General features: G+C 49.2%; 1 protein-coding gene and 1 long non-coding RNA gene across 7 annotated transcripts in view; one reads left to right on the top strand and one right to left on the bottom strand.

The window, feature by feature from the left end:
* HIF3A (hypoxia inducible factor 3 subunit alpha) overlaps positions 1-22611 on the top strand; it is a 59514-nt gene extending 36903 nt beyond the window's left edge. For 3 of the 6 annotated variants that reach the window (XM_060289546.2, XM_060289542.2, XM_060289543.2), the window contains 9 exons: positions 1421-1527; positions 1698-1845; positions 6760-6878; positions 7849-8039; positions 9336-9440; positions 13328-13599; positions 14702-14819; positions 16389-16470; positions 18802-22609. In XM_060289546.2, coding sequence (XP_060145529.1) covers positions 1421-1527; positions 1698-1845; positions 6760-6878; positions 7849-8039; positions 9336-9440; positions 13328-13599; positions 14702-14819; positions 16389-16470; positions 18802-18899 — 1240 coding nt within the window. In that variant the 3' untranslated portion in view covers positions 18900-22609. Of the gene's footprint in view, positions 1-1420; positions 1528-1697; positions 1846-6759; positions 6879-7848; positions 8040-9335; positions 9441-13327; positions 13600-14701; positions 14820-16388; positions 16471-18801 lie in introns of all 6 variants that reach the window. The other 3 variants (XM_030873839.3, XM_060289544.2, XM_060289545.2) reach the window with 3 other exon arrangements.
* On the bottom strand, positions 8621-23815 carry LOC115862267 (uncharacterized). Its single transcript, XR_004043047.2, has 3 exons — positions 23660-23815; positions 11846-12982; positions 8621-11061 (listed from the first exon to the last, which is right to left on the bottom strand). It is a non-coding gene; the product is annotated as an uncharacterized lncRNA (long non-coding RNA).
* Between the last annotated feature and the right edge of the window lie 30 nt (positions 23816-23845).

Raw genomic sequence — 23845 nt, 5'->3', positions numbered from 1 at the left:
TCCTCTTCTTCCTTTCTGCCCAAGTTCATTCACGTCTCCTCTCCTACCCCCCAGCTGCTCTCTCTGCTCTGTTTCTATCTCTCTGACTCCATCTATCTCTGTCTTTGTGTATCTCTCTGTCTCTGAATTGTCTGTGGGTCTTCGTATCTGGGTTCAGACTGCTTGGGTTCAAATGCCGGCTGTGCACCCTTGGCCAAATGACTTCACCTCTCTGTGCCACACTTTCCTCATCCGTCCTATGGAGTGATAGCAGAACCTACTTTGAACAGTTGTTCTGAGCATTCAGTGAGTTGCCTGGTACAAAGCACTCTAGAAGTGCCTATTTTTTAAAATCATTATCATCATGATTACTTTTTATTTCTATTCATTCTTTTTTATCTTTCTTTTTGTGACTTTCTTTCTCTTCCCCTCTCCTATTTCTTTCACGTTCTCTCTTGTCTTTCTTTCTTTCTTTTTTTTTTAAATATTTATTTATTTATTTTTTGGCTGCCTCGGGTCTTAGTTGCGGCACCCGGGATCTTTCACTGTGGTGTGTGGGCTTCTCTCTAGTTTTGACACGCGGGCTCCAGAGTGCGTGGGCTCTGTAGTTGCGGCATGCAGGCTCTTTAGTTGTGGCACACAGGCTTAGTTGTTCCGTGCATGTGGGATCCTAGTTCCCCGACCAGGGATCGAACCTGCGTGCCCTGCATTGGAAGGCAGATTCTTAACCACTGGACCACCAGGGAAGTCCCCTTTTTTGTTTTTTCTTTTCATCACTCTTCCAATTTTTACCTTCTCTCTCCTCCCCTATTAGTTTCCTATGGCTGCTGTATCATGTTACCACAAACGTAGTGGCTCAAAACAATACAAATTCTCTATCTCAGTGTTCTGGAGGTGAGAAGTCTGAAATGAGTCTTATGAGGCTGAAATCAAGGGCTATGTTCCTTCTGGAGGCTCCAGGGAAGAATCTGTTTCCTTGCCATGAAAGCTTCTGGAGACCTCCTACATTCCTTGGCTTGTGGCCCCTCTCTCTACCTTCACAGAGCATCACTTCAGCTTCTGCCTCCATCATCACATCTAGTCTCACTCTGATCACCTACTCCCCTCCTATAAGGACTCCTGTGATTACACTGGGCCCACCCAGATGATCCAGGATCATCTCCGCATCACAAGATCCTTAACTTCATCACATCTGCAAAGTCCCTTTTGCCGTGTAAGGTAGCATATTCACAGGTTCCGGGAATTAGGACGGAGACATCTTCAGGGGCCATTATTCAACCGGCCACACCCCGTTTTCTATTTCTTACTCTCCCTTTCTCTCTGTTACAACCCTGTCTCTGTCTGTCTTGCTGGCTTCATCCCCGTGTCCCCCTCTCCTTCCTTTCACCCACCCTCCACTTTCTCCAGTTGAACTGACCGGGGTCCACTGCACCCACTTCAGGATTGCGGAGGTTGCTGGCTACAGCCCCGATGACCTGATTGGCTGTTCTGCCTATGAGTACATCCATGCGCTGGACTCAGATGCAGTCGGCCAGAGCATCCATACCTGTACGTGTTCAGGTTCCGTTTCCGGTGCTGCATGGCCCCAGCCAACACCAGCTGCCTGCTTCCCCAAGTCCCCAGGAACCTTCTCTTCCCTGGCCCCTTCATACCCAGCGCCCTGCTCCCACGGCCTTCTCTCCCCAGTTGCCCTAACCCCTCCCCATGCCCCTCCCCAGTGCTGAGCAAGGGCCAGGCAGTAACGGGGCAGTACCGCTTCCTGGCCCGGAGTGGTGGCTACCTGTGGACCCAGACCCAGGCCACAGTGGTGTCGGGGGGCCGGGGCCCCCAGTCTGAGAGTATCGTCTGCGTCCATTTCCTGATCAGGTAAGCGGGAATGAGGTGGGGTGGCTGTGTGTGGTTCTCTTCTGGTCTGCATACGTGTGAACAGGTGTGTGTGTGTATATGCACAAGTGTGCATGTGTATGGTGCACATGTGTGTGAGGGAATGTGCACAGGTACACGTATGTAGAACATGTGTGACTGACCACACACGTATCTGCATGTAGACACAAATGTGTGTGAGCGTGTAATTTCAACTAAAAGGATTCTATATTCAAGTTAAAATAAGAAATCTAGCTGAATCTTGGGGGCTTTTCTGTGCTTTTTAAAAATTGATGTGTAATTTACATAGAGAAGTTTCATTCTTTTTGGTATACGCTTCTATGAGTTTCGACAAGTGCATGGAATCGTGTAACCCCAACCATAATCGAGCTATAGAGTAGGGAATTCCCTGGCGGTCCAGTGGTTATGACTCCGCACTCTCACTGCCAGGGGCCTGGGTTCAATCCCTGGTCAGGGAACTAAGATCCTACAAGCCATGCAGTGTGGCCCCCCCCCAAAAAGCTATAGTGTAGTTTCATCACCCAAGAAAATTCTTTCATAGTGAACCCCACTCCACCCCCCAGTCATCTCTGGCAACCACTGATCTGTTCTCTGACTCTAGAATTTTGCCTTTTCCAGAATGTCATGTACATGAAATTCTGTAGTATGTAGCCTTTGAGCCTGGCTTCTTTCACATAGCCTAATACATTTAAAATTTATCTACGTTGAGGTGTGTATCAATACGTTCCTTTCTGATGCTAGGTAATCTTCTGTGGTATGAATATGTATGGACCACGGTTTATCCATTCACCAGTTGGAAGGTATTTGGACTGTTGCCTATTTTGGGCAATTACAAGAAAAGCTACTGTAAACATTCTTGTCCAGGATTTTTTGAGATCATATGTTTTCGTTTCTCTTGGGCAAACACCTAAGAATGGAATGGATGGGTCATATGGTCAGTGTATGTTTAGCTTCCTAAGAAACTAGCAAACTGCTTTCCAGAGAGGCTGTACCCTCTTGCATTCCCATCGGCAACGTGTGAGGGTTCCAGTTCCTCCACATCTTTGCCAGCATTTGTATTGTCTGTTTCTGTCTTGTTTTGTCTTCATTGGGTGACATTCTAACGGGTGTGTAGTGGTGAATCGTAGTCTTTCCCGCCGCTTCCATCATGCACCTTAGAAGTTTTTCACCATGACAACATTGTGACGAGGGCAGCAAACGATCACCCAAGACGGAGACTTACAGCTTTTCTTTGAAGATTATCTTCCAGGACATGGCATTCATTTCTAAAGCCAGAGGAGTTTCCCTGGGTCTTTTTGATCAAGAACAGATTCTATTAGAAAACAGAGGTTGGTAACAGGAATATTCATCTAAGTCTTCATACACAAGAAAACAAGGCTGAGCATCCTTGGAATGTTCTCTCCTTAACACCCTTTCAAATCAGAATCTTTGAATAACTTGTAGCCTTGGGAGGAAGTCTCCTCACTGTGAGAGCTAAGGAGAGGGGACCCGCCCCCATATCTTGCGGCAAGCTCCTTTCATTCATTATGAAGATTTGCCTTTTGATGGCCAGTCCCTGGAATTTCAATCTGCCTCGAGTTCAGTTTTACTGGCAGAAAATGGGTGAAGAAAGAATAGGTGTTTACTTAGTAACAGTGAGATGAGAAGCACATGGTATGAATCGTGCTTAGTGCTGTGTACATGCTGTGTGGCGTGCAGCTGCGTGGCTCTTGGTGCGTGCCCAGGTGCTGACACTTTGTAGAATCCATCCTTCCACACCTAAGCCTCCTTCCGTTGCAGTGAGCACCTGCTCCATAAAAATACAACTCACTTGCACGGGGCACTTACAACATTGCAGGCCCTGGGCTTTGTGTTCACAACCACCCCATGAGGTATAGCAATTATTTCGATCCCCATTTTTGGGGAGAGAAAACTGAGGACCAGAGAGGGGAAGTCATTTGCCTGATGTCACACAGCTAGTAAATGTCAGAGCTGGGTTTTGACCCAAGGTTGGTCAGGAGGCTACACTAATAACCACCAAACCACACAATCTCTTATTTGCTCAAGCCAGAAACCTAGGAGTCTCTCCTGCATCCTTTTTCTCATTCCCTCCTATCCACATCCACTCTATCCACCTCTGGGATAGATCTTGAATTTGTTTCCCTTCTCTCTGTCTCCATGGCCACCACCATCTCACACCGTGTTTATAGCATTAACCTCCTAACTGAGATCTAAAGCTGGTTTGGATTCCACTGATCACACAACTGCCGAGGTCAGGGGGCAGGTTCTGAAATACGAATTGGTTCATGTCTCTCCCCTGCTCAAAGCCCTTCTGTGGTTCTCCAGTATCCAGAAGAGAAAGTCCCAAAACCTCAACATGGCTCTTCAGGCCCCGTGTGACCTGACTCCTGCATGCCTCCCCTTATCACTCCAAACTCCAGGACCTTTGCACATGCGGATTCCTCTGCCAGGATGCTCCTCCCCCTTCCCTCCTCCTCTTTCTCCTGAATGACGCCCACTCATCCTTCTGGGTTCAGCTCAGACATTACTTACTGCGAGACCCTTTCCTGAACCCCTACAGGAGGTCATATCTCCCCATTTTCCCTCCTGGTCCTGTCCTTTTGCTTCGGAGCAGTTAGAACCATTTGTGTGTTTAACCAGGCCTTCTTCCTTGATGGCCCTTCTCAAAATTGCATATCTCCTTCTTCGCCTTTCTTTCCCCTAATACTTACTGTCCTATAAAAGTGTGACATGGGAATTCCCTGGTGGTCCAGTGGTTAGGACTCCAGTGGTTAGGACTCTGCACTTTCACTGCTGAGGGCCCCGGTTTGATCCCAGGTCAGGAAAGTAAAATCCCTCAAGCCAGCCCCGTAGGAAAAAAAAAAAAAAAAAAAGTGTGACATGAGCCACATATGTTACTTTGAATTTTCTAATAGCCATTAAAAAAGTAAAAAGAGGCGGAAAGTGGGGGGGTGGGATGAATTGGGAGATTGGGATTGACATCTATACACTAATATGTATAAAATAGATAACTAATAAGAACCTGCTGTATAGCGCAGGGAACTCTACGTCACTTCGCTGTGCAGTAGAAACTAACACAACATTGTAAAACAACTATACCCGCCCCCCCAAAAAAAGTAAAAAGAAACAGGTGAAATTAGTTTCAATAATACTTTATTAAATACAATAATATATCACATCAATAATATTGTTAAATCAGTAATACATTATTAATTAATGTAATTAATAATACACTATTAAGTGTATTATACATTGTAATATAGGTATATGTGTGTATTCTAATACATCCAAAAATGTCATTTCAACATGTAATCAATATTAAAAATTATTAATGAGATATTTTAGATTCTTTTTCATACTCAATTTTTTCAATCTGGGGTGTATTTTATACTGACAGTACACCTCAATTCCAACCAGCCATGTTTCAAGTGCTTCGTTAGTGGAAATATATATTTTGTAACTAGATAGATACATTTACCAACAAATAATATCTTTTATTGAAGGTCTGTCTTTTCCCCCTAGCATTTAAGCCCCATGAGAGCAGGGAGTTTTGTCTGTCTTGTGCGCTGCTGAATCTCCAGCGCCTAGAACAGTGTCTGGCACACAGTAGTTGCTCAATAAACAATGATGGCAAATACTTACATAGAGCTCACCCCGCGCCAGGCACGGTTCTATGCATTTGACATACACTAACTCATTTAGGCCTCACGACAACCTGGGGAGGAGGTACTATTATTACTCCCTCTTTACAGAAGAGGAAAATGAGGCCCAGAGAGGTCAGCCATATGCTCAAGGTCACACAGCTCATAAGTGGCAGAGCTGGAATTTGAACCCAGGCTGCTGGCTGCAGAGCCCCTGCTCTTAACCACTAAGTATTACTGGTTGTGTAGGAAATGTCTGTGGAATGAATGAACGCGTGCATTTCATGTGGCATGTATGCATATGTGCGAGCCCAAGTGTATAGAACATGTGTGCATATCTGATGTATACACTTGGGTGTATATGGGAGTTCCTGTTTGTGCCTGTGCCGAGGGTGCATACACGTGTGACTGTGCGACCTTATGTTTTTCTAGAGGGGTGGGGTGGCTTTGGATCCAGCCTAAATTGGGATGTTTCCAGCTCAGAAGGGGTGGGTGAGGATGGGGAAGGATCACAGCTTCTCAAAGAGCTGGCAGAAGGACCACCCACATTCTGACCTGGATAGTGTTCTGCAAATGAGATGCAAATGAAGGTCTGGTCCTCCATCCCAGACCCATTCTCCAGAAGCCAATTTGCAGAGAGAACATTTGAGTGGCTTCTGCAGCTACAGACTGGGGAGGGAGGGGGCGGCAGGAAGGCACGAGGGACGTAAGGATGTATTTATAAATTCGTTCCCTTGAATGTGACAAATGCCTATGAATAGAAGCTTCATAAATAAAATCTCTTATTCATAAAAATATATCCCCATAAATTCTTCCTATTTGGCAACATAAGAATATAGTAAGTGCATAATCCTCATCAATACATTTATAAGAATGTATTTATAAGGAAATATCTATAAAGAGAATATTTAGTTCTCATGCCTTTCACTCTCCCTGCTCTCTGCCCCTCATGGCCCCTCAGTCTCTCCTCTCTCTCTCTCTCCCCAGCCTATGCTAAATGCCAACTCTTTTTTTCTGCCTTTCCTTCCACAGAGGGAGCTTGGGAAGACACACTTCACTTTCTTGTCAATGCTATTATAATTAAAAAGCATTCAACAAAATTTAAATCTTTAAAACAAGTCAATGTGGCAAATTATTTTCTGCACAATGCCCACCAGCCCCCGGATGAGACTGCCGTCCTCTAACAGGACATCATATGTGGAGGCTGCCAGGCACCCTCCCTGACTCCCACTCCCCTTTCTGCCCTGTACCCCAGCCGGGTGGAAGAGACCGAAGTGGTGCTGTCCCTGGAGCAAACGGAGCGACACTCTCGCAGACACGTTCAGCGGGGCACCCCCTCTCAGAAGGATGCCCCTAATCCTGGTGACAGTCTTGGTATGGGGCAGGGCTGGGGCTGGGAGGGGTTGTGTCCCCAGGATGCTCGGAAGAAAGCCCAAGTGCCTTAATGCCACTCGCTTGGCCCTGTGTGACCTGCTTCCCTCCCCTTCTTACTCTCTGAGCCACACCAGCCTCCTTAGTGCTCTGGGAACAAACCAAACTCTTTCATGCCTCAGGGCCTTTGCACATGTAGTTTCCTTCGCCCAGAATGCCCTTCTCTCTTCCCTCCTCCCTCTTCTCTGTCCCCAGGATGATTGCTTCAGTCTTGTTGCTCTCTGCTCTGAATCCTGCTGTGGCTTCCAATCGCCCCCACTTTCCATTTGTTCCGTGCTCCCACTTCACTGTTCTTTGGCTTCCGGTAATCTTGACCCTTCCACGTCTGGCTCCTTTCTACCTCTTCCTTCTCCTCTGCTTAACACCCCACCCCCTCCAATCCTGGACGGATGAGCTTCCCTCCCTGTTTGTTCTTCAGGGCCTCACCGTCTCCAAACTGTTGCTGGCAACCCATGCTCCTGGGTGTGGTAATGAGGTCCCCCATCTCCTTTCCTTTTCTGGCTTAGAACTGGCTCAGGGCCACATCTTGACCTCCAGGGACCTTAGAATCTCCTTGAGGATCACGGGCCAGTCTTTTCTCCTAACATGACAGCCCCCCAGGCTGAATGTTATTCTGTGCCACCAGGGAACCGGGTCAGTCACGTGCCATGGTCCAGCCATGTCAATTTTAAATATTAAAACATTTCCCCACCATTGGGCAATTGCTACAGTCCCCAGCCTACTGTGTGCCCTCACTCACGTTAGCCCCTCCAGGGCAACTGAAGGGACAGAAGTTCTCCAGGACTCGGCAGCACTGTGAACGGGGTCTATGCTGATTACCTAGTCAGCTATGCTCCCGGGGGTTGGCAGAGGGCTCTGCCCCTCAGCCCTGGGTGACCCTCCTGTGTCCTCCCCATCTTGATGTGTCCTGCAGACACCTCTGGTCCCCGGATCCTAGCCTTCCTGCACCCCCCTGCCCTGAGTGAGGCCGCCCTGGCCGCTGACCCCCGTCGTTTCTGTAGCCCTGACCTCCGTCGCCTCCTGGCACCGATCCTGGATGGGACTTCAGTAGCCGCTACCCCCAGTGCACCCCCAGCCCCACGACGCCCCCGAAGTCCTCTTCCGGTAAGCAATCCCCTCCACTTCAGCCCTCAGGATCTAGGCTGTTTTGGCCTTTGGCTTGAACCTTGCTATTCTCTGGGCCTCAGTTTCTCCATCTGTGTAGTGGAAAGGCTGGGATGAGATGGAGTCGGGGGTTCCTTCAAGACCTAGATTCCAGATTCTTCAACTGTTATCTGGACCAAAACCTAGGATGTTTGGGACTGGCGTGGGCGACCCCCTCATTGCTTGTGACCAAGCATCCAGGTTTTCTGAGGTTTGAATTCAGAGTCCAGAATGTCTAATGTCTTAAACTGCACAAACCTGGATTCAAATCCTGACTCTGCCATTTATGGCTGTGTTACCCTGGACAAGTGGGGCCTCGGCTTCTTCACCTGTAAAATTCAGATAATAGCAAGTTGCCACCTCATTGGTTATTGTGAGGGTTCAGCAAAATCATTCATGAGAAGCACTCAGAAAGGCTTCAAGAGACCATAACGGTTACTGTTTTCACTTAAGAGTCCAGATAGTTTGACCTTTCACTCGGGTCCATATTATCTGGTCTTGAGTTTCCTTATTCCCACCTTTGTGACCCCCCCCCCCCCAAATATCTTCTCTCCACTGGAGAAATAGACTGTGACCTTTGACCTCACTCTTTACCCTTGGGAAGCTGGACCGGGCATTGTTTTCCTCCAGACTCCAAGACATTTAACCCCAGAGGGGCAGAATATCTTGGCCTCAGGCTTTGGTCTTTTGAACCTTTGATGTTTGCTCTGTCAATCTACACCCCGAGGGACTTCCCTGGTGGTGCAGTGGTTAAGAATCCACCTGCCAATGCAGGGGACACTGGTTCGAGCCCTGGTCCGGGAAGATCCCACATGCCACAGAGTAGCTAAGTTTGTGCGCCACAACTACTGAGCCTGTGCTCTAGAGCCCATGCACCACAACTACTGAGCCCGTGTGCCGCAACTACTGAAGCCCGCACGCCTAGAGCCCGTGCTCCACAACAAGAGAAGCCACCACAATGAGAAGCCCGCTCGCCGCAACTAGAGAAAGCCTGCATGCAGCAACGAAGACCCAACATAGCCAAAAATAAATAAAATTAAATAAATTTATATATAAAAAAAATTTACACCCAGGCACTCAGACTTTTGAACACCCAGGTGCAGAAACTCACATTTGCTATTTGACCCCTTTGGTGTCCCAGCTGACTGACATTTGACCCTCACTTCTACCCCTGAGGTCAAATGTTTAGACTGCCTTACTGCCTAACATCTCCCAGGCTCAAGATTTCCTTAAGTCTCTTATTCTCTCTCCCCACAGGCTGATCTCCCAGATGAACTACTTGTGGATGTGGAGAATGCACACAAACTCTTCGCCTCTGGGAAAGACCTTGAGGCAGTGGAGACAGATCTAGATATAGCTCAGGTAAGGGCTGGCATGGAAGGAACGGTCTTTACCTCTGGGTTCTGGGTGACATATCTAAGTTTTAGAGAAGGACGGTGGAATGGTTAAGGGGATGAGTGGATGGATGGATAGATGGGTCATTGAATTCACTAGGTGGATGATGGTAGAGAGATGGATGGGTAATGCTTAGGTATTTGGACGGATGGATGGATGATGTATGTTTGGATGGGTAGCTGGATAGATAGACCGTTGGATGGATGATAGATGGATAATGTTTGGATGATTGATGGTCTGGAGAGATAAATGACAGTGGCATGGATGTATTAGCTATATATCACTGTGTAACAAATTACCCCAAAACTCAGTACCTTCAAACAAACATTTATGGGACTTCCCTGGCAGTCCAGTGGTTGAGACTTCGCCTTCCAATGCAGGGGGTGCAGGTTCAATCCCTGGTCGGGGAGCTAAGATCCCACATGCCTCGGGGCCAAAAAACCAAAACAGAAAACAGATGCAATATTGCTACATATTCAATAAAGACTTTAAAAATGGTCCACATCAAAAAGAAAAAAAACTTAAAAAAAAACCCCAAACATTTATTAGGTCACACAGTTTCTGAGAATCAGGAATCTGGGAGCAGCTTAGCTGGGTGGTTTATTCTGAGTCTGTCATGAGGTTGAAGTCAAGCTCTCAGTCAGGGCCATAGTCATCTGGGGCTAGAGGATTCAATTCCAAACTCGCACACATGGTTGTTGGCAGGCCTCGGTCCCTCACTGGCTTTGGCTGGAGGCCTCAGTTCCTCACCATGTGGGCCTGCATAGAGGCTGCCTAAGCAACCTCACAGCATGGCAGCTGGCTTCCCCCAAGGCAAGTAATCCAAGAGACAGAGAGTGAACCTAAGACAGAAGATGCAGTCTTTTATAAGCTAATCTCAGAAGTGACATACCATCACTTCTGCTGTATTGTATTGGTCATACAGACCAACCCTGGTACAATGTGGAAGGCAGCCACAAACAAGTGGGAACACCAAAAGGCCAGGGTCGTTGGGATTTATGTCTCTCCTTCACACAAAACTCACTCACCCGCTCCCAAGTCCCCCAAAGTCTCTTCCCACTACAGCATCAACTTTAAGTCCAGAATCTCGTCACCTCAGTCAGGTCTGGGTGTGGCAAAGCACCTCAAATACAGTTCCTCTCAATCTGTTGGTCTGTGAACTAAAGAGACAAGTTGTCTGCCACCCACGTACCCAACATCCAGTGATGGGACAGGCATAGAATAACTGCCAAAAATACTCCTATTCAAAAAATAGGGGAAAGGAGAGCACACAGGTATCACTGGTCCACAGCAGTTTTGAAATCCAGTTGGGCAAATGTCAAAAGTTCCTTGGTCAGAACCCATTCTGACTCAAAAACATCCCAGGAGTTTTTCTCCGTGGTTCTTGGCTCCACCCTCTGGGCTCTTGGCAATTCACTCTGAGTCATCCTTCCTTTTTCATAAAAAGGTAACGTGTATTTGCAACTGAGTGGTTTTTGTAACCTGCTTCCTGCTTTTAGAACTTTGATGGCCCGAAGGTCTCTTTTCATTTTGTACCATCTCTGTCCCTTTCAGGCCAAGCTGGCAATGCTTCTGTTCATATAATTCTCTTTAAAAAAAAAAAACAAACAACAAAAAACATTGTATGTCTTAAATGAATCTCTTTGGAGTTCACTCCATTAGACAAAAGCCATACCCACACATCTCTGAGAGAAACCCTTCTCTACCTTGGGCTTCTGTTGAGATGGCAGAGTGACAGTGCCCCGAGGTTTAATAGAAGCCCTATTGTTTGATTGAGAAGAGCTATGAGGCACATCCTTAAACCCTAGAGTACCTTTTGTCTGACTGAGGATATTCTAGGCACCACCTTTTGTCTTTCTGGGGTCTTAACAAGGAATTTTATAAACACACCCTGGGCTTAAGCTTTAGACCATGCTTTCCTGAGAGTGCCCTTCTTTGCTCAGAAACCATTTCTTAATTTTAGCATCACTTGCTATCTGGTTCCCAGAGTCAGCCAAACCCAAGGTGAGGGGCACAATCCTCCAGACTCTCAAGTCTGCCCAAGACTTCTGACATCAGCCACAAGTTTGGGGGTCCCCAGGGCTACCCTCATTTCAGAGCAGCTGCCTGCAAATTCGGAGACTCTCATGGGCTCCCTCAGGTTTTATAATTTACTAGAACTAGTCATAAAACTAAGGAAAGCACTGTATTTATGATTACAGTCTTATTATAGCAAAAGAATATTATAGCCAAAGGAAGAAATTCATAGGGTAGAATCTGGGACTGGGAAAGTCCCAAGTTCAAAGCTCTCAGGTCCCCAGGGATGGTATTACCCTCCTGTCATTGATGTGTGGAAACATGCATATGGAATACTGCCAGTCCCGGAAGCTCACCCCAGCTTTGGTCTCCAGAGTTTTTATTGAGGTTTCGTTGTGTAGGCATGATCAATTGAGTTATTGCCAATGTAGTTGAGTTCCATCTGCATCTCCACCTTCCCCAGCACACACACACATTTTCCTTGGAGGTCAGGCTGATTTCATGGGGCCCAAAGCCCCAGCCCTCAAATCCCATGGTTGGCTTTTCTGGCATGGAGAGTCCCCATCCTCAGTTGTCTTGTCAGAATAAACTATCAGGTGTGGTCCAAGGGGTCCATCACGAGTAGCCAAGACACACCTATCACTTGGGAAATTCCAAGGGTTTAGATGTCACCTCCCAGGAGCCAGGACAAAGGCCGAACCTCTTCTTGGGTAAAATTCTTCACTGCACAGGGAGGTTGAGAATTTTCAAGCCCTTCAAGCCCCAGCTCCTTCGTGTTTAACATTTCTTCCTTTATCTTTTCTCTCCCTTTGCCTTTTACTCCAAGTAAGCAAGAAGAAATCAGGCAGCCCCTTCAACACTTTGGCTGGAAATCTCCTTAGCTGGATCACCCAGCTTACTAGTTACATTTTCTACTTTCAACAAAACTGCAGGTGACAGTGTTGCTAAACTTTCAGCCACTTCCCAGCAAAAATCTTTCCTCCAGCTTCGGATAACGTGTTCCTCGCTTGCCTTCAAGCCCTCAGTGGCAGGCTCCTCGTGGTTCAAATTTTGACTAACGCCTTGTTCAAGGCAATCTAGGCCTCCTCTAACGGGCCCTCCAAAGTCCTTGAGCCCTTGCTCACTGCCCAGTGCAAAAGCCCCTCTCCCATTTTAGGTTTTTGTTACAGCCACACCCCACACTCCTTATCAAAATCTTATTTGCTATCTATTTCTGGATAACAAATTACTGTAAAACTTCGAAGGTTAATACAAGCATGTATTACTTCACATACTTTCCGAGGGCCAGGGGTTTGGGAATCACTTAGCTGGGTGGCTTTTGCTCAGCGTCTCTCATGACGTTGCAGTCAAGATGTCACGCTGGGTTGCAGTCATCTGAAGGCTTGACTGGGACTAGAATATCCACTTCCGAGATCCCTCCCTTGGCTGTTGGCAAGAGGTCTGTTTCTTGCCACGTAGGCCTCTCCAGAGGGCTCCCCTCAAGAGCCAGTGACCTGAGAGAGAGAGAGCACAGCAACAACGGAAGCCACAGTATCGTTACAACCTAATGTTGGAAGTCACACACCATCATCTCCTCAATATCCTATTGTTACCAGGTCAGCCCTAGTCACCACAGTAGGGGAATAACCTAGGGTGTGAATACCAAGAGGTGAGGATCCTTGGGGGCCATCTTGGCAACTGGCTACCACAGAGTCCTTCTACCCATTTTACAGATGAGGAAACTGAGGCTCAGACCCTTGACCTCAGGCACACAACTCAGAAGTGGTGGAGCTGGGACTCTAGCCCGGGTCCACCCAAGGCCAAGGCTCATGCTCTTAACTCCCTCCTGCCCTCCGCAGGACGTCGATGCTCTGGACTTGGAGATGCTGGCCCCCTACATCTCCATGGATGATGACTTCCAGCTCAACTCCAGTGAGCAGCTACCCAGGGCCTACCACAGACCTCCAGGGGCTGTCCCCCGGCCCCGTGCACGGAGCTTCCACGGCATGTCGCCCCCAACCCCTGAGCCCTCCCTGCTGCCCCGCTGGGGGAGTGACCCCCGGCTGAGCTGTTCCAGCCCCTCCAGAGGGGACCCCTCAGCATCCTCCCCCATGGCTGGGGCTCGGAAGAGGTGAGCCACAGTACAGGTGGGATATAAAGAAGTGTAGAGGGAACTCCCTGGCGGTCCAGTGGTTAGGACTCCACGCTTTGACTGCTGAGGGTGTGGGTTCAATCCCTGGTCGGGGAACTAAGATCCTGTAAGCAGTGGCGTGGCAAAAAAAAAAAAAAAGAAGTGTAGAGAAGGTCCCTGACCCCATCTTTCTCCTGCCTCCTACTTCAGCCTCATCCCTCATTATTCCTCCTACCCTGACCTCTGCTCCAGCCAGGCCCGCAGTGTCCCCAGCACATGTCATGTTTGTTTCAAACTTTATATCTTTGCCTAGGCTGTGCCTTCCTTCTGGAGTGCCCTCCACCGTTCTCATTGTTTATTCAAATCCCACCAGTCAACCACGGCCCTCTCCTTTGGAATTTGTTTCTATCTGGCTTAGTAACAATTTTTGTCATAGTTCAGAGGACATTGCCACAGTGTCAGAGAAACTGTCTAGAACTAAGTTCCCTAACACCTTTGAATATCTGTTGAAAGCCATGGACCCTTCCCAAGAAGATTCACATGCACATATAGACACATGGTCTCGCGTATAATTTCAGAGGATCCATGTCCCCCTTCCAAAGATGTTACACTACGAATACTCAAGTTTTTGCTCTCCAGATTGTAGGCGTGTGCCCATTTAGTCTCCAGGGTGGTCTCGTTACTATCCTTATAAGGCTTTCATGGATACATCTCATTATTTTCCAAGGCTTTCAGTTTGGAGCTGGATATACAGTGGGTGCCTAATAAAGAGTTGTGAAGTGAGAGAGGGAGGAAATTAGTGAATCTAGTAGTTGGATGGCTGGCTGGCTGGATGGCTGAGTGGATGGACAGATAGGCGGACGGATGGAAGGATAGACGGATGGTAGTTGTACAGGTGGGTGGGTGGGTGGGTGACGGATCACTGGGTAGATGAATGGGAAGATGGACTGGCAGATGGATGAATGGATGGATTGGTGGGTGTATGAGTAAAGGAATAAATAGGTGCTTGGGGGAGTGAATGAACGCTCATCACCTGCTCACACTGGTGCCCACACCTGCCCAGGTTTGCTGGGTTCTGAGATTCTTGCCTGTCTTCCTCCAGGGCCCTGGCCCAGAGCGCAGAGGACGAGGCAGAGGGGGTGGAGCTGCTGGGAGTGAGACCCCCCAAACAGTCCCCCAGCCCAGAACCCGAAAACTTCCTGCTGCCTCCCCTCAGCCTGGTATGTGTGGGGATTCGTGGGATTCTCTGGCCCTCAGAACCCAGCAGGCTTAAACCTAGTTTTTATAGATGGAAAAACAAGAGAGGCAGGGAGGGCCTGGCTGAAGGTCAAATGGACGGTCAGCCATCCAGCTAGGGCTAGGACCTTGATCTGCTGGTTCAGGCAACAGGTATGGAAGGGCTTTGCAAATAGACGTAAGTTGGTGGTAGGTGCTAAGAAGAAAAAATAAGCAGGGTAAGGGGAGAAATGACAAGGGTGAATATCTCTAGGAATCTTCTCTGCTCCCACGGAACACTCCCTCCCAAACCTAGCACAGGTCTTGGCCTTTGATTATTAGTGTAGCTTTAAGAGTACAGACACTAGAGTCAGACTGACTTGGGCTCGAGTCCCAGGTCCGTCACTCAGTAACTGTGAGACCCTGGGTGGGTGACGTCACCTCTCAGCCTCAGTCTCATCTGGGAAGTAGCAGATAGTTAAATTTCACAGGACTGGCATGAGACGGCCCTTAGCTGCTCTTAGTGGGCTATTGATAAGTGGGCGTATAAACACCAACCGAACAAGAGCAGCACCTCGGGCTCCTCACTCTGAACAGGGCTGGGTTTTCGTTTGTTTGTTTTGTTTTTGCGGTACGCGGGCCTCTCACTGATGCGGCCTCTCCCGTTGCGGAGCGGACGCGCAGGCTCAGCGGCCACGGCTCACGGGCCCAGCCGCTCCGCGGCATGTGGGATCTTCCCGGACCGGGGCACGAACCTGCGTCCCCTGCATCGGCAGGCGGACTCTCAACCACTGCGCCACCAGGGAAGCCCTGAACAGCGCTGTTGGAACATGAGAGTGTGGTTGATAATATCAACAGCTCTGATTTATTGAGTGCCTACCATGTGCCAGACGCTGACTGCACCAAGTGCCTTGCATGATTATTCAGTCCCTACAGCCACTCTTGAAATACTATTATTATTCACATTTACACACAAGAGGTTAAGCAACTGTATCAGTCAGAGACTGGACAGGAAACAGAGAACGTGTTCAAATGGGGTGTTGAGGAGAATTTAGTAACAGGACTGTCGGCAAAGGTGTAGGCATCACCCTGGGGCTAGCAACACCATCCCTAGCCTGAAGGCACAGGGCAGAGGGGTGGCCACTGGATCCTGGAGAGAGTAGGGTCCGCCTCGCAAGAGCTGAAACCTTCCATGGAGGGACACAGCCAACCCAAGATGACCCAGCAGGGAAGCAGCTAGAAGATCAAATACCCCTTGTCTTCCTCCTCCCACCTGCTGGTATCTCCCATCATGTGAACCTCAAAGGAACACACAGAGCAAGGTTGCACATTGGTGGAGTCCACACGCACAGGTCAGCCTGCTGGGGCACTGAAGGGGAGAACAAGGCTCTGGAGGGACCCACAGAGGACATCTGGGACAGTGACTCACCCTAATTCACACAGCCAATAAGCAGCCACTGAACACCACAGTGCCCGTAACCACTGCCCCATCCTGCCTCCTTGGATATGATGATGATGATGATGATGGTGATGATGATGGCGATGATGATGGTGGCTTTGTCTGTGTCCCCTAGAGTTTCCTTCTGACAGGAGGACCAGCCCCAGGGAGCCAGCAGGATCCCAGCACCCACCTCCTAGAACTGAATGAGCCCCTGGGTGAGTAGCAACCTGGGTAGACAGAGAGGCTCTGGGTCCCCATCTCCTGTGGGAGGTGCCTTAGATGGCTGAGAGAGGGTGGGATGATTCTGAGGCTGGTGGGGGGGTCTGTCTGTGCCTGGACATGACCTTACTGGAAACAGGCAGCCCCTCCCTCTTCTCAGGGACACTGTGGGAGGAAAGAGAGGCCCTGAGGGAGGCAGGGGCTGGCCAAAGCTTTCCCTTGAGGTGGAAGCTGAGCCCGGGCCTGAGTCTAGGTCTCCCGAAGCCTGTGTCTGATTGTCCCTTGGTCATTCCCAGCTGTGTGGCTTTGGGAGATAGTTTCTGCTTCTGGAGTCTCGGTTTCCCCCTTCTTGTCAGTGGGGGCCTATTTTCCGTAAGGAAAAACCCCAACAAACTTTTTGGCCCACCCAATATAAGAGTTCATACTTTAAGGAGATGTTTTGAGGACTTGTGGATATGCTGCCCAGGAAGAGCTTAGCACGAGACCTGTTTCACAATAAATGCTCAAGAAATGTCGCCCTTAAGGTGATGCTGGTCCCAGACCACCCCACCCCCGCAACGCTGCAGAGTATGAGACAAGCTGCTTTGTCTGTGTTGCTCTCATCATCTTCCAGCACAACTATGAATAGCCATAGCTCCACCTGAAACCTGCAGGCACTGGCCATGAGGGAGCTTTCCAAAGCACGAATCTGACCCTGGCCTTCCTCTGCTCAAAGCTCTTCTATGCCTCCCTAGCGCCCTTCAGAGAAAGATCAAGCCCCTCACCTTGGACTCCAGTCTCTGCGGGGTCTGACTGTTGCCTCGTCTCAGACTGCACTCTGCTTCACATCCTCCGTTTCAGCCACAGTCACTATCCTTTAATTCATTCTTTCCTTCATGTGTGTAACAAATATTCACTAAACGCACAGTAAGTGCCAGGCACTGTCCTAAGAGCTGAAGACAAAACTGGGAACAAAACACACGGAAACCCCTGCCCTCATAGAGCTGACATGCTAGTGAGGGAGACAGTCCAGAACAAAGAAACAAATGCAATAAAGAGTACACGTGATGAAAAATAGTGCTACTTGGGAAAATAATGTGTGCAGAGGAAAAACGAGTTCTGTGGTGGGGGGATTTCCATTTTAAACAGTGTGATTAGGGGTGGCCTCACTGAGAAGGTGCCATTTGAACAAAGCCCTTAAGGAGGTGAGGGAGTGAGTTGTGACAATTTCTGGGGGAAGAGCATCTCAGGCAGAGGGAACAGCGAATGCAAAGGTCCTGAGGTGGGAGTGTATCTGTCTTCTATGGGGAAAAATCAGGCCAGTGTGGCTAAAACACAGAGAAGAGAGGAGAGAAGCAGATTCCACAGGGCCACTGTGGGGCATTGTGAGGACTCTGAAGTCATCTTGCTTGAGGAGGCTGCCTCAGGGCCTTTGCATATGCTGATCCCTCTGCCTGGAATGCTTTTCCCTCCATTCTTTGTCTAATTACCACATCGTTTAGATCTCAGATCAAATACGACTCCTTCCACAGAGCCTTCCCTCATTTCCCAAGCTATGGTTTGAAACACTCATCACAGTCCACGTTCACATAGGAATTTGTAACGTTATTTGATTACTGTCTGTCTGCTCCTCACAGGGCAGGGGCCTGGCCTGTCTTGGTCATTGTGCTTCACCGTGTGTGCAAGGCTGGGCACAGAGCAAGGCCTCAGTACATATTTGTAATTGAAGAGCTAACGTTTATCTAGAGCTCATTCTGTGCCAAGCTTTGTGCTCAGTCTGTTACGTACGTACATGATCCAATTGACGTCCCTCACTGGAATGTCAGCCCCACGAGGGCGGGAAGTTTCATTTATCCTGTTCACTACTGTGTCCCCAGTGCCTGGCACACAGTAGGTGCTCAACAAATATTTTTTGAATGAGTGAATTCTCATGAGTGAAGTAGGTCTAAATATCCCTGTTTCCCAGATGACCACAGCTCACTGGGCACTGTTCAAAGCGCTTTACGTGGATTCACTCATTTACTCCTCACTGACAGCCCTGTGGGAGGCAGGGGAGGTATTGTTGTTAGCCCATTTTACAGATGAGGTAACTGAGGCACAGAGAGGTAAAGTCACCTGTCCCAGTTCATACAGCAAGTAAATAGCAGAGCCTGGATTCAAACTCAGGTGGCATCTGGCTCCAGGCTTCTTAACATCAGGACACCTGAGATTCAGAGAACAGCACTTGCCCAAGATTTCAGTCCTATTTGAATCCGGGCATGCCTGCCTCACCAGCCATGCTCTTAACTGTCTGAAGACGGGTTGGGGTGATAACTCCCCACTGGTTTACCTTCCATCTTCCCCCACAGGCCTGGGCCCCTCCCTGCTCCCTCTCTACCCGGACGAGGACACCGCCCAGCCCAGGAGCCACTTTCAGCCAGCGGCAGGCTTGGCCCAGGCCAACTGAGCCAGGTCCTCTTCCCACCTCCCTTCTCCCCCCACAAGAAAGGACGTCAATCATACTCCAAGCCGGCAGCCAATGCACAGGATGGAGGTGCCGGGAGAGGGGCTCCCTCTCTCCTCTCGGTGACCCCCGCCCGCCTCAGGCCTACCTCAGTCCCCACCCCTCTGCCCCACCCCCACTGTCTGGGGGTGCTCCGGGGTGGTCTCAGCTCAGTGACCTCTGGGAGGGGGTCCCTGGCCCCCTCCTGCTTCTCTCAGGACTTCCCTTGGGGTTCTCAGTACCGGTTACCTCATCCTTTTCTCCAATTCTCTTGGCTTTATTTTCGGTAATTAGGGGTGGGGGAGTTTGGGGCTCAGGTCTGCGTTTCTGGGCTTGGGGGAGTATTGATAACCAGAAGCACCTTGCTTTCCATCCATCTTTCTTTCATTCTTATTTTTATTTTTGTTGCTTTCATGATATGTTTTTCATCGCTACGAACTGCCTGGGGTCCACAAGAATGTGGGACCCTGATCTTCCCACCAACTCAGGTGTCAATGGGGACGGCAGGCCTCTGGGCCAGACCTCACCCCCGGCGACTCCTGATTGAGCCCTTAGCCTCCCAAGCGGCCACCCAGCTCTGCCCACCCCTCCGCTCTGGACTTCTGCTGGCTCCTGCCTGACCTGGACCCCGACTCCATAGGTGGTCTTCCTATCCCAGGTGTAGCTTCCGACCTCTGCTTCCAGACCATACCACCTCCAACCCTTTCTGGTTCTAGACCTTGCATCCTCCAAACCGCTGTGATTCCGGATCTCACCGTCTTCTCCTTCTGGACCCCACAATCTCCAACTCTGTCTATCTTTCTACTTCACGCTTTCTAAAGTTGTCTGGTTCTAGGCCTCACAACCTCCAACTCCCTCAGGCCTAGGACCACCAGAACCCTCTGGTTCTAGAGCTCACTCTCCGCCTTCCTCTGGTTCTAGAACTCACGCTCCGCCTTCCTCTGGTTCTAGAGCTCACGCTCCGCCTTCCTCTGGTTCTAGAGCTCACGCTCCGCCTTCCTCTGGTTCTAGAGCTCACTCTCCGCCTTCCTCTGGTTCTAGAGCTCACGCTCCGCCTTCCTCTGGTTCTAGAGCTCACTCTCCGCCTTCCTCTGGTTCTAGAGCTCACTCTCCGCCTTCCTCTGGTTCTAGAGCTCTCCCCACAGGTCTCCCTTCTTCTCAATGGCACATGCTCCTACTCCTGCTGATTCCAGCTCTTACAACCAGATTTCTTCTGATTTTGGAACCCCACATCCCCAAGCTTGGAATTGGTTCTAGTCTTCCTGATCTGTAACGCATTTCGTTCCAAATCTAGACTTCGTGATGTCTCAATCATTTTGATTCATGATGCCCAGCTCATCCCTTTTCAACTCTACACTCGAGACTTGCTTCTCCCATCAAAAAGAAGTAAAATGGGTTTCATGTCTTGACCTTATGGGTTTCGTGTCTGGACCTTTCAGAACCAGACACAATGTTCCAGTTCTCTTTTGCTCTCGACCTCTTCATCGCTACCACTGACTGGTCCTGGACTATACAACCTTTACACTTTGCAGTTTCCAGGGCCCTCTGATTCCAGATCTGATGATCTCCCTTTCTTCTGGTTCTAGTAATGGGCTTCAAATGTCTTCTGATTCCAGACCTCGTCCTATAAATTTCCTTGATTCTAGACCTCACAATCTCCAATTGCCCCTCATTCCACATCTTATGACTCCAAACTACCACGTATCTAGAACTCAGCCTTCAAACATCTTCTGATTACAGACCTTGCCTTATAAATTTTTCTGGTTCTAGACCTTACAGCTTTAAATTCCTGATTCTAGACCTTACAACTCCCAAACCCCTCTGGTCCTAGAACTTGGTCTTCAGACTTTTTCAAATTCTAGTCCTTACTCTGTATCTCTGGTTCTAGACCTCACAGCGTCCAAGTGCCTCTATTTCAGATCCACATTCTTTTGGCTCTAGAACTCAGCCTCCAAAGGCTTCTGATTTTAGAATCTGGACCTTGCCCTGTAGATTCCTCTAGTTCTGAATCTTAAGACCTCTGACTCCCTCACTCCAGACCCCACCCTCCTAACTCTATTCTGGGCTTCCCGCCCAACTCAACTTGCTCTAATTACTACTCTCTGCCTTAAGTCTTCCCATTCCAGATCCCTACCCTCCAGGTCCTTGAGCTAATGGACTTCATGCTCAAGCCTTTCCATTCTCAGTCTCATATCCCTAAAAGTTCTCTGTCCTAGAACCCCCTCCCTCCCCACCTCAGCCCTCAGATATGTACTTACTATTACTTAACCCCAGGTATCTGGGGAACCTGGGGCTCTCTCACAATCCAGGTGACTTCCCCAGCCGCACAGGCACACGCACAGCCCTATCTGCATATCATGGGGTGGGGAGAGAGGCCAGGACTCCTCAGTACTCCACCACCACCTATGTGTCCCCGTCCCCTTCCCCCAACCTTCTTTCGACGATGGTGCTATTCTCGGTCTCCCACAGGAAAAGGCCTCCCTCTCTCAACCCAATTCACCCCCTTTATGGAAGGCACTTCTCACTGTTTTGTCAAGGGATGGCCTGTCCAGATCGGTGCTATGAGGGGAAGGGTCTGACCCCTCCCTCTCTCAGCGGGTGACCTAGGCCCTCTATGGAGGGAACTGTGTGGGCTGGGGGAGGGGAAGGGACTGGACCAGCCATGCTGGCTGTGAAACCCACTGATCTCTAAACCCCCATAAAGATCTCACCTTGGTAGGCACCAGAGCTCTGTGTGTTGACTCATCTGTGGGGTCGCTTCAGGGGGTGGGGGTGCACCGGCTGACTGGGTGTCCATGTCACTTTGTGATATAGGTCTATGTAACGTTGTGTGTCTGGTGATATTTTCATTCTGTGTGGGTCACTGTGACATAATTCTGTGAACCTGTGTGTGGGGAGGGTTGTAATTCCTCCTACATGTGTTACTGTCTGGGTGAAATGGTTCAGCCTTATGTGTGTTTCTCATTACCGTGGATTTCTGTGTTCCTGAGTGTAGGAGGCATTGCGATTTTTTTTTTTTGTACCTGTGTGTTGTCTGTGTGGTGGTGTGATTCTAGATGCACGTATGGGACTGTGTGACAGTATAATTCTGTGTATTGTCTCTGTGACATGATTCTCTGTACTTGAGTGTGTGTGTGCGCGCGTGCGCACGTGCCAAAGAGAGATTTTGTGTCTACAGCTTCCTGTGTGGACGAGTGTGCCTGTTCTGTCATGTCACCCTCATAACCCCTCTCCTATGTTCCACAAAGTAATCTTTTCAAAGGAAGAAAACCACTTTTAGGAACTCCCTGGTGGTCCAGTGATTAGGACTTGGCACTTTCACTGCCATTGCCCGGGTTCAATCCCTGCTTGGGGTGAACTAAGATCCCGCAAGCCACACGGTGTGGCAATAAATAAATAAATAAATAAAAATTAAAAAAAAGAAAAGAAAGCCACTTTTAAGCCTTCGCACTTGCTGTTCCCTCTGCCTTAAATGCCATTCTCTCTTCTCCCCTCTCTTCACCTGATTATTTCCTACTCATACATTAGATCTTGGTTCAGACATCCCCTCCTCCAAGAAGTCTTCCCTGCCTACCTCAGCTGGGTGAGGTCCTCCCACAACCTGAGAGCTGCCCGCCCCACCCCCCATCAGCTCTAGGTACTCTGTCCCACTTTGAGTACTTCGGGGTGGATATAAAAAGTACTTACACTGTGTCAGGCCCTCTGTCACTTTACTTACGTGATCTTATCAAACTCTCCTCTAATCCTATACAATAGGCAGTTCTTATCCCCATTTTGCAGTGAATGAAACTGAGGTTCAAAGAGGATGATCACTTGCCCGAGGTCACACAGCAGGGAAGGGCTGTGCTGGACTCCAATCCAGGATTCAAATCCATTATGGCATTCTTCCCACACACACCAAAAAAAAAAAAAATCTAACCTCCAGCGTAGGCTCTGGAGCACACAGGAACAGTAGAGTAGGAATTAAGAGCACAGGAATTAGGTGGGACAGGTTCAAGTTCTGGCTCTGCCACTTTCTTATTGTATGACCTTGGGCAAATACGTTGACCTCTGCAAATCTCAGTGTCCTTATCTGTAAAGTGGAGACGATACTAGTATTTACCTTCTCGGGTGATTGTCAGATGTGGTAGGGTCAGATTGCCAGGACAAGAAGTTTTGGGGGTGGGAGAGCTTGTGCTATCTCCAGGAGGGGAGCCAGAGCAGGGCCTTAAAGGATTTAGTGCTACAGTTCGGTATTGAGTAGCGGCTGTGGGTTTAGGAAGGATAGTCGGGAATGGTGTACCGTGAATGAAGATTGGGGTTGGGAGTGGCATCTGGAGATGTTGCCTGAGGCTAAACTACTCAGGGTCTCTTAGGTCATCAGAAAAAGTCTGGGTTTTCTCCTAAGGGCACTGAGGAGCCATGGAAGGCTTGGTGACTGGGGCGTGAGGAAGGAGAAAGGAGATGGTGCAACAAACTTCTAAGCCTAGCTCAGGGCTAGGGGATCCAGGGCACCTTTAATTAATAACTTAGAAACACTGGCCCTTTCTGGTGTTGGTTTGAGAAACCGCCCATTTTTCAGAGAGGGGTAAGTGAGGCCCTAGAGAGGAAGGGAAGATTTCTTTGTTTAAGGTCACGCAGGTAAACTGACAGAAGGGCTTGACCCCCGGCTCCGGTTCCGCGTTGGGCATGGTGGTGCCTCGCAGAAAAGCCACACCCACCAGCAGCATTCGCAACCCACCTACCAACGGGAGAAGACGGCAGGGAAATCCCACTTTAAGACCCCGAGAAACTTCTGCGGCTCGGAACATGGAACTTTGGGAGACGGGGCCACGCCGGGCCTTTTTTGCCCGCGCGCCCCTTTTCGCCTTCCCCATTGGCTCATGCTAGGAAGGGCGCCGTCAGGGGGCCCTCTGGTCGCCTTCTCCGCG

Source organism: Globicephala melas, chromosome 19 (genome assembly GCF_963455315.2).
Source record: "Globicephala melas chromosome 19, mGloMel1.2, whole genome shotgun sequence".
NCBI lineage: Eukaryota > Metazoa > Chordata > Mammalia > Artiodactyla > Delphinidae > Globicephala > Globicephala melas.
The sequence above is the reverse complement of the archived record's forward strand: the minus strand, read 5'-3'. Positions and strand labels throughout refer to the sequence as shown.